Source organism: Pistacia vera, unplaced genomic scaffold (genome assembly GCF_008641045.1).
Source record: "Pistacia vera cultivar Batoury unplaced genomic scaffold, PisVer_v2 Contig745, whole genome shotgun sequence".
In the NCBI taxonomy this organism is placed as follows: domain Eukaryota; kingdom Viridiplantae; phylum Streptophyta; class Magnoliopsida; order Sapindales; family Anacardiaceae; genus Pistacia; species Pistacia vera.
The window spans coordinates 380,620-393,899 of record NW_022196607.1 but is presented as its reverse complement, the minus strand read 5'-3'; the positions used below and the strand labels follow the sequence as shown (position 1 = coordinate 393,899).

Sequence of the window (13,280 nt, the reverse complement as noted above, 5' to 3'; positions counted from 1 at the left end):
TCACAAACAGAATGGCATTTCATTATAATCAGTTCTGAAATCATTCCTAGTCCACTCTCAAACGCACTAGCTTGACCCATCGCCGACTCGGTCAAGTTAGTGTGCCTCTTGATTTGATTTTCAAACTCAAATGAAATTATAAAACATATATAAAATAATTATAGAATCTTCCTGGGGATTGGTCTTCCATTTTTTGTTAATTTCATCAACTTAATTGAAAGCAGTTTGTCTGTTTCATGCCATGGCTGTTTGTTTTCTACACGTTTCGCTTGCTTTAGTCTATATGGACATTCTGCAAAAGCTTCAAACAAGTTAAGCTTTGTTCAGAAAATGTTTATGCCACAATTCAATTTTCAAAATACTCAAGTCCTTTGTGTTGCGCATAAGAAATTGGTCAATTCCATAGTTCTTTTGTCAAATTTAAGTGAAGTCTAGCCTCATTCCTCTTTGTTTTCTGGTAAAGAAATGATGATCATGAGTACATAGCATTAAATTTCTACCAATAATCATAGAATGTTGCAAAAGTCAATATCTTCCACTGAAAATATAGAAAGTTGCAAAATCAATTTCCCTGGAAATTTCTGAGTACTGTGGTTCATTATGATGCTTGGAGAAGTTGAACCCTCCATAGTTAACGTATTATTCACTCTGGCAAGAAGTTGAAACCAGAAACAAAGTTGCAAAAAAAATTTATAGGAAACTTCAAATGAAATAATACAAATTAAGCACATTTTTCAAACGAAAAATAAATTGGCATCGTGATTCAATTGGTGTTTGACGCTGGCTCTTTAAGAAGCAGGACCGAAGCCGTAGAGAGGAAGCGGGAGTTTCCCACCCCATCTTGCATGCTTTGGGCCCATTTTCGGCCCAGAATTATTATTATTGGGTCCTCTTTTAGAGGATTGGACCTAGATTTGGAAAAAAAATTATTTAGACCCAGACATTAGTGTTATTAATTATTTGATTAAATAGACTATATTATACAATATTCATTATTAAATCTTTAATTATTTTAATTATTGTTATTTACTTAAATTATTGGCACAGTGGTTTTGACTGGAGCTTATGAAAGAAAAGATTGAGTAGAGTTTATAAGAGTAGAGCTTTTGTGAAAATTTTGTTAATTGTTTTTTAGGAAAATGTAAAAAAGCTATCTTATGTTAATTTACCAAGAAGGCTTTAATTTTCTAGAATAAATCAAGTTAAATTTATAAAATAAAGTAAGAAAATTTTGAAATTTCAGCACTTTAAATAAGCTACAAAAAGCTTATAAAATTTGAGTTTCTCCTTATAAGTTGTAAAATAATTTATTTAAAATCCTAAAAGAACTTTTGAAATACAATCAAACAGTCTTAAAAAATATATAATTACTTATATGACCCTATTTTAAGAGTCAAATTAAAAACAACCCATCTCTAATTAACTCCGCAAATAAGACCTTTGACACAAAATTTGGACGATTTTGCCCTTCTCCTTCAATTCACTTCTTTACTTCTTTCTTTCTCCTCTTCTCTTCTCTTCTCTTCTATCTTCTCCTTAATGTTTTAGATTTATGTTTTTTGTATTTTTGTATATAGTTAGGGTGATATTATGTTCATATGTGTTTAATATAAGTGAAATATTGCATATTTAGGGGAAAATTGGTTACTGAACAGCATTTAACTGAACGAGATGGCTTCGGGATGTTTCCATACAAATTATTACTATCAATATCAAAATATTGGAGTTTAGTACCAGAGAGATTAGCGATTGAATGAGGAAATGGTGCTTTGAATTTGTTTTCAGCGATGATGAAAGCCCTCGAATTGCTGCCTATTGGCCAAAGAATCGATAAATCACATCTCATCGCCTTCCCCACTTCCTAAATTATTACGGCCAAAAATTACAACTTCAAGATGTTGCATGCCTCGAAAATTGTATCAACGGACAATTTTCCTGAAAAACCATTAATGGCCATTTGGATATGTTGGAGTTCTGAAGAATTGGATAAAGATACTGGAATAGATCCACCAAATTTTTTTTCTGAGATTTGAAAAATTTTGAGATGAGGAAGAGTAAGACTTCCTTTTAAGTCGATTGCCACCCAAAGAAAAAAAATATGAGGAAGGAAAGATCGTATATTGAAGGAAGGACTGTACCAGATAGGTTGTTATTACCAAGTCCAAGAGAGTCTAAGTTATTCAGTTGACCCAATGAATCTGGAATATTTCCTTCCAATTTATTATGAGCCATGGATATACTTTCCAGGGAGGTAAGATTCCCAAGAAAATGCGGAATGGCTCCTGTAAAACTGTTACGGTGCTCAGCTATTTCTTTGAGGTTGAACAAGGAGATAAACTCCGGTGGAATTTTCCCAACAAGCTTGTTAAATCCTAAATATAAAAATGTGAGCCTGGAACAACGGGACAAGTTGGCTGGAATTTCTCCAACCGAGGAGTTATTGTGCAGCAGTATTTCTTCTAACCGGAACAGACGGCCAACTTCAGGAGGGATTTCACCTTGGATGCTGTTGTTTGCAGATCGGTAGGAAGCTAAGGTTGTCAATGCATGGTGACAAGGACCCCAACAAACCTCTAGAACCGTGACTCTTCTATGCCTGCGACTACATGTAACGCCCTCCCATTCTCAGAAATGAAGAGATTCATTCCATGAGTTGAGGACCCCTTGAGGATCATGTATAATATTCAGACTTGGAATGCCTGTAAGGCGATAAGATGTGTCTCTTTTTCAGTCAATTCGGAATCGACGTTTTAATGTTCGTCACCGTGATGACAAAAACGAAAACTGATTGAAAGCAAAGTGAGACTGATCATTGTATTCATCCTTGAAAGCAAGAAGGCAAATTCTTTGATGATGTGATTGTGAAAGACTTTAAAAATCTACCAAGGGGTATATATAAATGCCAAGTGATTGATGCTGAAATCAGAGACTTCACACACTGTATACGCCTTTATTAAAAAACTTATTAATCATACTGTTTTCTAGCAATATATAATCCAATAGTTTAGAACAATTTTAACTTGAGATTGTATTTTTGCATATCGCATATCAGAAGTTTTAAAGAGTGCTAATATAATAAAAAGGAAATTTTGCTTGGTATATGTCATCTCATTTAATCCTGGATTATTGCACCATTACATATTGGAAAAGAACTTCAATAAATAAAAATGAACAAGTGAACATCTGTAGAAATATAAATTTCATATAAAATCTGAATAACATACGACAATATTAAGGATGAATGGTTCTATTCTCAGCTTTACAATTTCAGGCTGATACACTAAAATGTTTTAAGTTGATTCATCCCTCAATCTCTGATTTCGGGTGTTTATCATTTAAGCCTTTTCCTTTTTGGTTGTGAGATTTTTGGCCGACAGTTCCGTTATAGGACAAAATAGTATTAGGATGATTCCGAAACCGCAGCCTAGTCCCATTGAATCTCTCTGTGGAATGTCCATTCAGAAGGATTTAACGTAGTCTTTCCATCAGCCGCCACAAGATCATATGCCGAATCCTCTGCAAATTCAGTGGGCATGGACTTCCAGTGCAGAGATGGCTTCCACTCAGCTTCTTTGAGCACTTTCAGTATCTCTGCCACCACAATCTTACTCCCCTCCTCAGACAAATGAATTCCATCTCTGGGCAAGAGAAAATAATTTACTATATTTGCATTCTGACAATTCATTGACTGGTTTGTGTCATTTCAATGACAGACAAATGTCACTATAGAGAATGACAAATGAATAACAATTGCACTAAAATGACAACCTATTATTCAACTTTTAGACAAGAAGAGAAAGAAGACTGCCCAAATGGACCACACACAAATTTACCACGACAACGTAAAGCAAATTTTCAACTTCCTGGGCTTGGTGCATGTCTCTTGCTCTCAGAGGAAAATTTCTTTTGGTATACAAGCAAAAAGATATGAACAGTAATCAAAACTAAACTGGAAATAAACTAATGGCTATAAGCTGTCTTCGGAAGTGAGTAAAACCAACTTGATTTCCATAGCTCATCTTTCTTTAGAAACAAAGGCCTGCTCATGGTAATTTCATCGATTATATAGAACACTATAAAACTGCCAAAATTGATTCTGACAGCCAGAAACCATGAGTTTCTCACTACCCACAAAAAAGTTTAAACAAATACAATGCATTAAAGGAAACACCATGCTGACGATAACCAGGACAATTTTTTCCCCAAGACAGTAGTGGAATATAACATCTAATATGAGAAAAGTAATACATAAATGAGATGGGTCATGAGTGTGCATATATAATAGAAGGAATTCCAATAAGTATCTTCCGAATAACTACTGCTTTATGGCACCATAGCCTATTGGAGAAGACCCAAAACAAGTATGTAAATTTCAGCTTTCTTTTTAAGTGAAAATTCTCCAGCTAATTTATGAATATAGAAAACAGAGAAACTTCAATTGCAGAAAAAACAAAAACCAGATACATAAGTTGGCCTAAGAAGATCAGAAATGATGATATTGTCAATCTTGATCATGTCAGAAAAAAGGAAGTGCAGTAAATATGGCAAGCTTACTTACGTAAAGCAATCAGTCATCCAATTCTCTCTCTGCTGAAATGCAGTGAAAAGATCAACCACATTCACATCTAACTCCTGGCACATCTTTATACAAGCTTCTGAGTAATTCTTGCATAGCTCATTTGTTCTTACTAGCTCACTAAAAATTCCACTGGAATATTTAAAAGATATACCAGCCTTAGAATTGACATTTTGCCACAAAAAACACAGAAAATTCAACACAGATATATACATCACAGCACCTTGTGCCTCGATTAACTCTGTCTTCATCAACAGGAGGACAACTTAGAAAAATAATGCGGGTACCACCTGGAAGACTCTGTTTTCAAACATTTAGACTGAGGGTCAAATATCATTCTTCATTAGAAACATGAAATGTCAGTTAAGTTTGAGAGATGTTCAATGGCAACACATACAAAACTAAAACTGAATACATTTAAGCATTGAGGGTTAAATGCCTAACGAAACCGAAGCTTTAAAAAACTTGTGCGTGAAGAAATAACCTTGAGATGATTTGCAATCTTTTTCATGTTTTCAACATATTCAGAAAGCGGAACGTGAGGACCTAGGCCAGATGAGTGAGGCCCCATTGAATCATTACCACCAAAATAAACAATCACCAAAGAAGGCTGTGTAGCATCATCCTGTATGGCCAAACAAAGACAATACAATAAAATAAAGATGGGATCAGAGAACCACCACAAAAGGAACCACTTCAAACATCTAGTAATTATCACATTATACAGAATCTCAACTTTTTATATCCCTGGTAATTATCATATCATTTATCATCTTATTCCATCGTCTTGTTCAACTAATAAGTGCTTAAACAACATACGGAATGAATTAATCTAAATAAGCTACATTTAGTAATATTAATACAAAAATGTCGTAATAATACCTTGGGAAAAACTTGATCAAGAACCTCAACGGCACGTCGTGAGTTCCATCCGTAATATCCTCGAAGAATAATGTCCGCCTAAATATGAAAAACGATACACAAATAAATAAACAAAAATCTAGCTGCTTAAAATAGTCCTAACAAGAGAGAGAGTGAGGGGAAAAAAAAACTTTGCGAGAGTAAACGTCGGCGAGAATGGCGCCCCAACCGCCATTGCTGAAGCTGAGCTGGACAATGGAGGATCCAAAGAGGACAAACCGAGGCCTAAGAGGTCCCACCATTTTGTCAGTTTATCAGTGAATCACCGACTCTTGGCTGCCGAGGAAGAATCGAGAGTTGACGAAATGGTTTAATCAGCTTCTCCTTTACAATAACTAGTAGTTAGAATTTCGGTGATGTTGATATAAATTTAATAAAACTCTACGCACTGCAAAACCCGCCATGTTAACCAGCTTTTGTATTTAATGGGGTAGCTACCGTAATTGGCCTTCCACCTTCCATCCCTCTCAATAACCATTCTGTCCATTCCTACTTTTATACATTGACATTGATGTGGACTCGATATTGTTAAAACGATGCTGTCAAAACTGGACAGGTGACGAGTATCTGGATTCTGTAAACGCGGGATTTGGGGGTATGAAGTTGTCTCTGATTGTATTTGTAAGTAACTCACCAAACTTTAACTTGCCAACCGTCTGTAGCCGCAGCCTTTAATACAGTCTATGACGAGTCGTTTGACTATTGGTTTAAGCCGATCAAAAGATGACATTACATGCTTCCACTTAATTATCACCGTGCGATTAGGTTAGGTCCTCGAGATTGTCGTAGCCTTCTTGATTACAGTCTTGTGACAGTAAACGATCGGAGCGGTGGGACCATTACTCTTTAATTGTATCACTCAATATTTCTTTTCTTTCATTATTATTAATAAATTTAAATCTAGATAGTTAAATCAATTTTGATATTTTTTCAAACGTGTATGGTTTGTCATCGTATAACCAGATGTCTTTAAAAGAAAAAATCAAAAAATCAAAAAAAAATTTAAAATTAATATATCCCAAGATTAACTAATAAATTTTAATATTATATAATCAAAATTAATCATAAAATTAAAAATCTATATTATTTCTTCTCAACCATTCATACCATTTGTAAGATTAATGTTAATATATATATCTCTATTTGTATTATCATTATCATGCAAAATAGGCAATATATCTCTCTGTTCACTTTCTTCATGCAAAATGAGTAAATGTAGAAAGGTTTTAGTGAACTGGGTTGGGTGACCCAGATCCGACCCCAAAAAATTTTTTGTCCTTCGGCTCAAATTAATAAACTCGTATCAATATTTTAAGGATATGAACCGATATGTATCGTATTGTAGGATGCATATCAATACATCGAAAGGTTTAAGATATACTCTCTGATACGTATCGTTGACAACCCATATCGAATCGTATCATAAGATATGTATCATATATCGTAGGATACTAATAACTATGATAAATAGCCTATACAAAACTATATGAATATGATAGCACATTAGCACCTAATTTTCCAGAGTTGGCAATTTGATCGATGATTTATCACTCATGGACGTTGATAAGATTCTTCTATTTAGCAGCATCTTACTAGGATAGAATAGCTTTAAAATAAAGTGAAGGATGAGGTTTAAACAAGGAAAGACTTATAGTGNCCTAAGATTAATTAATAAATTTTATGATATTATTAACTTTAAATTATAATATTATATAATTAAAATTAATCACAAAATTAAAAATCTATATTATTTCTTCTCAACCATTCATATCATTTGTAAGATTAATGTTAATATATATATCTCTATTTGTATTATCATTATCATGCAAAATAGGCAATGTATCTCTCTATTCACTTTCTTCATGCAAAATGAGTAAATATGGAAAGGTTTTAGTGAACCGGGTTGGATGACCCAGATCCGACCCTAAAAATTTTTTTGTCCTTTGGCTCAAATTAATAAACTCGTATCAATATTTTAAGGATATGAACCGATACGTATCGTATTGTAGGATGCATATCAACATATCGAAAGGTTTAAGATATACGTATCGTTGACAACCCATATCGAATCGTATCATAAGATATGTATCATATATCGTAGGATACTAATAACTATGATAAATAGCCTATACAAAACTATATGAATATGATAGCACATTAGCACCTAATTTTCCAGAGTTGGCAATTTGATCGATAATTTATCATTCATGAACGTTGATAAGATTCTTCTATTTAGCAACATCTTACTAGGATAGAATAGCTTTAAAATAAAGTGAAGGATGAGGTTTAAACAAGGAAAGGCTTATAGTGGATACTTGGGTATCTAAAGATGAGAAATGACGTAATTAAGGGTGATCGGTTTCGGATACCTTGTATTTTTTTAAGGAACCAGAACTGATCAATTTCGGTTTCTAAAAACCTGAAACTGGAGCCTGAAACATATGTTCCAGTTTCGATTTCGATCCTACCTTTTATCCATACTCATCCCTAGACTTAATAAGCAACAAAATGCTTCCAAGAGTACATTAACACCATTAAATAGCTCAATTATCTTCCATCAGTGACGATTCAACTTATAATAATTGATATCTCTAATTCATTTGTAGAGATGTAATTAATAGAAAGATTTGCCCGTCTCTCTTACTTCAATTTTGTTTCTAATTGCTTGTGTCGGGTTAATGTGTTTGGTGATGAAGTCTCTGAGTTGTCTTGTCACCCTCTTCAATAAACCAACAAGTTGCAGCTTTCAATCAATTTATGTCTGCAACTGACACAAGTGAGCGTGGCCTACAATAATAAAATTCAAACCAACTACCAAACTTATGTCCAATCCCGTACTTGAGGAGCAAAACCGGCCGCACATTCCGCATAGAATACTACAGCCAAAACTAAGAGATTCCAAAATTCTGTGTATTATTCAAACAATACCTCAAGAAACACTTTGTTTCTTTCAGCTTATTATTCAGTAATATTTTTGAATGACGTTTAACAACATTAATCAACCCCCCAGGAACATGGGAAGGTAGTATGTGTATATGAAAAAATAATTTTATCAGTTTTCTTTTTTTAAATAAAGAATAAATGTAGCAATCCGAGCTTGAAACCTGCACGTTGATGGAAAGATCTCAACCACGGAGGCAATGAATATGAGAATTAGTAACTGAAACAGAGTATATGTGATTGTTAACTTCACAAAGAAAGAGCTTTCCGGAACTGTAAAAGCCACATGAATATCTGTATACTGAAAAGTCGAGCTTCCAAGTAGATCTCCTCCAACCAGATACTGAAATAGTTTAAGAAGGATTTATTCTGCGACATCTTTGCCTCAATGACTGCCTTTGAAGAAACTTTTCCGATGATCAAGAATGTCTCAGGAGAAGATCCCTGAACCTGTCAAAAGAACATTTCTACCAGGGGAGTGGTAGATTCTATTAATAGTTATCAAAACCAAAATAATTTGTAAAGAAAACTGCCCAAGTGGAGGTGAGAAAACTATTTATCCCCCACTAACTACATAAATCACGACAATATTATTACAGGAAAGATAAAAGCCAAAAATCAAGTCATGCAAAGCAATAGAAAACGAGAAACAAAGAGGTGGAACAATGTGCAATACCAGAGAATTATTAACTGCTCGTAAACAGTCATTTGTCTTCAGCATTAACAGAATTACACGTGGCAGTCTCCTNCAAGGAATCTTACCTTAGGATGCCTTAGATTAATTCTCTACCAAGATCCAACTAAACACCCTCAAAAATCCTTGAAAGCTTGAAGGAAAAATTGAGAGGAAATGGAGAATGAAAGAGGCGGTGGAAGAAGATGAATGAAAGGGTTTCTAAAGTTAAACCCTTATTATCTCATATTTTATCCACTCTTCCTCATTTTACCCTTACTCTTGCTTAAGAATTCCACCTTTACCCTTTTAATTCTTTACAAATGCACCCCCATTTAAGCTATTCTTCATGCAATTTTCTTACATTTCACTCCCCACTTTTCCTGCTAATTAGGGGTAGAATGGTCATTGTGCCCTAAAGGAAGAATTCTCTAGAAACTTCAATAAACATTTTGTTAGGCTCTTCGCTGCGGCGAAGCTATTTCTTCGCCCCGGCAAACATCACAGAACCTACATCGTGTGTTACAGGACCTCATCGCCGTGGCGAAGATTCTTCTTCGCCCCGGTGAAGTTTATAACACCAAAATTCCACCAAGTCTCTACAATTTCAGGACAATCACTCAACCAAACCAATACATCCATTCAACCAAGGGCCAACCAAACCATATTAACAATATTCCAATTCAAATAAGAGTAAAATAAGAGACATTAGCTACGCACCTCGAGTGGGGCGTTACAATTCTCTCCCCCTTAAAGAATTTCATCCCCGAAATTCACACAAACAACTCCGGGTAACGATTCTGCATATCTTGTTCTACCTCCCATGTGGCCTCTTCTACTTTGTGATTTCTCCAAAGGATTTTCACTAAAGGAGTACTCTTGTTGCGATGTTCTTTAATCCTTCGGTCTAAGATCTGAATTGGGCGCTCTTCATACACCAAATTCTCTGCTAAGGCAATGTCCTCTAAACTCATAATATGGGAGGGATCATTTACATACTTTTGAAGCATTCAGACATGGAAAACATCATGCACCTTGTCCATACTAGGTGATAGTGCCAATCTGTAGGCCACCTTTCTCACTCCCTGCAATACTTCAAATGGACCTATGAATCTCGGTGCTAACTTCCCTTTGCTTCCGAACTGCATTACTCGCTTATAGGGGGAAACTCTTAGAAACACTTTGTCACCCACTCTGAATTTAACATCTTTCCTCTTCAAATCAACATAACTTTTCTGTCTATCTTGGGCTTGTTTCATTCTGTTTCTGATTAACTTTACATCCTCGATCATCTTCTGAGTTATTTCTGGCCAAAGAGCGGTACTCAACTCATCCTTTTTGGCTATCTCATCCCAATGTAGTGGAGACCGACATCGTCTACCATATAAAGCCCCGTAAGGTGCCATCTTAATTGTAGACTGGTAACTGTTATTGTAGGCAAACTCCACTAAGGGTAACATCTCATGCCAGGATACTTTATAGTCTATACAGCAAGCTCTCAACATATCCTTAAGCACCTTATTCGTTCTCTTTGTTTAACCATCTGTTTGAGGATGATAGGCGGTGCTGAATCTAAACGAGTACCCAAATTCCACTGTAAACTCATCCAGAAAGCTGAGACAAACCTGGAGTCTTTGTCTAACACTGTTGTCTTGGGCACTCCATGCAATCTAACTATCTCCTTAATATAAATCTGAGCCAATTGATTCGTAGTAGTGCTTTCCTTTACTAGAAGAAAATGGGCTGATTTAGATAGTCTATCCGCAATCACCCATATAGCATTATATCCCTTCTGTACTCTAGGGAGACCTGTGATAAAATCCATCGAAATGCTCTCCCATTTCCATTCTGGAATACTAAGTGACTGAAGCAACCCTGATGGCCTTTGATGTTCTACTTTCACCTGTTGGCAAACCAGGCACTTAGCTACAAATTCTGTAACATCTCTCTTTAATCCTAGCCACCAATAGCCTTTCTTTAAATCTTGATACATCTTGGTTGCTCCTGGATGAGCAGTGTATGGTGTGTCATGAGCCTCCATAAGAATTTTCTTCCTTAACTCATCAATCGGAGGAATGCACAATCTATTTTTGAAATAGAGAACACCATCCTTTAAATAGAACTCTGATGTCTTGCTCTCATACACCTGCTGAACTATTCTCTGACACCACTCATCAACCACTTGCTTTTCTTTAACTTCTTCCAGTAAGGTAGACTGAACTTCTAACTTAGCAATCCATCATGAGATTACTTCAATCTGCTCTTTGCATAACTCTGCTAATAACTCTTTCTGTCTAGTGAGCCGGGACAAATAAGCTTTTCTACTCAAGGCATCGGCTACTACATTGGCTTTCCTCAGTTGATACTTAATCTCACACTTATAATCTTTAACCAGCTCCAACCATCTTCTCTGTCTCATATTCAACTCCTTTTGAGTGAAAAAGTACTTTAAACTCTTATGATTGGTGGAGATATTACTCTTGGCACCATAAAGGTAATGCCTCCAAATCTTCAATGCAAAGACCACCGCTGCCAACTCTAGGTCATGAGTAGGGTATCTCGTCTCATACTCTTTCAATTGCCAAGAGGCATATGCTATCACCCTACCTAACTTCATTAACACAGCGCCAAGTCCTTGCAAAGAGGCATCTGTATAAATGTCATAATCTACACCCTCCTATGGTAACATTAACACAGGAGCTGTTGTTAATCTCTTCTTCAACTCTTGAAAACTCTCCTCACATGCTTTTGACCATGTGAAAGGAGTTCTTTGCTTGGTAAGAGCTGTCAACGGTTTAGCCAATTGGGCAAACCCGGCTACAAATTGCCGGTAGTAACCTGCTAGGCCCAAGAAACTTCTTATCTCTTTTACTGTCTTCGGCCTCTGCCATTCAAGGATTGCCTTCACTTTACTCGGATCTACCGAAATCTCTTCCTTAGACACAGTATGGCCTAGAAACAATACTTGATCAAACCAGAATTCTCACTTGGAAAACTTAGCATATCATCTATGAAAACCACTATGAATTCTCCTTTCCCTTAATCGTTGCAACACTAATCTCAAGTGTTCCTCATGCTCTTATCTCGACTTAGAGTAAACCAGGATATCATCTATGAAAACCACTATGAATTGATCCAAACAATCATGGAATACCCGGTTCATCAAGTCCATAAAAACTGCTGGGGCATTAGTCAAGCCAAAAGGCATCACTACAAATTCATAATGCCCATACCTTGTATGAAAAGCCATCTTTGCTACATCTTGCTCGGCCACTCTTGCTTGATGGTACCCTGACCTCAAATCAATTTTGGAGAACACTGCTGCTCCTTTCAACTGATCAAATGGATCACCAATACGAGGTAATGGTTACTTTTTCTTCACTGTTACTTTATTGAACTCTCCATAGTCTATACACATCCGTAGTGACCCATCTTTCTTCTTCACAAAAAAGATTGGAGCTCCCCGGGGAGAATGACTCGGTTGGATAAAGCCTTTATCCAAAATCTCTTGGAGTTGGTTCTTTAATTCCTGAAGCCCTTGAGCGTTTTCTATTTGGTATAATCAATACTATGTTTACCTAGACAACAGAGTGGATCTTGCCAAAAACTTGATGAAAAAACGACCAGAAAGCTGCATAGGGCCTTTACACCGTTTTACTTAGTTTTTTACCCACCAGTAATGGGTCTCGATAGTAGGCGAATCGAGAAGTGGTTTTCAAGTGTTTTCTATTTGGTATAATCAATACTATGCTTAGAGAAACAACAAAGTCGATCTCGTCAAAAACCTGATGACAAATAGACCAGAAAGCCGCATAGGGACTATAAGCCGTTTTACTCAGTTTTTTCAGCCACCAGTAATGGGTCACAATTGTGGGGGAATCGAGCACTAGTTTTTTAGCGTTTTCTATTTGGTATAATCAATGCTATGTTTACCTAGACAACAGAGTCAATCTTGCCAAAAACGTGATGACAAAACGACCAGAAAGCCACATCGGGCCTATACGCTGTTTTACCCAGTTTTTTCAGCCACTAGAATGGGTCTTGATTGTGGGCAAATCGAGAACTGGTTTTTGAGCGTTTTCCATTTGGTATAATCAATCCTATATTTAGGGAGACAATAGAGTCGATCTCGTCGAGAATCTAATGAAAAAACGAACAGAAAGCCGCATA

The 13,280-nt window shown here is 36.0% G+C and overlaps 1 protein-coding gene across 1 annotated transcript; it reads right to left on the bottom strand.

The window, feature by feature from the left end:
* Positions 1 to 3,158: 3,158 nt before the first annotated feature.
* LOC116115563 (GDSL esterase/lipase CPRD49-like) lies at positions 3,159 to 6,062 on the bottom strand. Its single transcript, XM_031401700.1, has 6 exons — positions 5,629 to 6,062; positions 5,459 to 5,536; positions 5,061 to 5,201; positions 4,800 to 4,876; positions 4,559 to 4,708; positions 3,159 to 3,638 (listed from the first exon to the last, which is right to left on the bottom strand). Exons 1-6 carry the CDS (start codon positions 5,737 to 5,739, stop codon positions 3,425 to 3,427), a joined length of 771 nt encoding a protein of 256 aa, XP_031257560.1. The 5' UTR covers positions 5,740 to 6,062; the 3' UTR covers positions 3,159 to 3,424.
* Positions 6,063 to 13,280: the final 7,218 nt, after the last annotated feature.

Coding starts and splice junctions, on each gene's coding strand:
- LOC116115563 (XM_031401700.1), bottom strand. CDS start 5,739: ATGGTGGGACCTCTTAGGCCTCGGTTTGTCCTCTTTGGATCCTCCATT. Junction 5,202..5,458: donor TTGATCAAGTTTTTCCCAAG/GTATTATTACGA, acceptor TTGGCCATACAG/GATGATGCTACACAGCCTTC. Junction 3,639..4,558: donor TGGATGACTGATTGCTTTAC/GTAAGTAAGCTT, acceptor TCTCTTGCCCAG/AGATGGAATTCATTTGTCTG.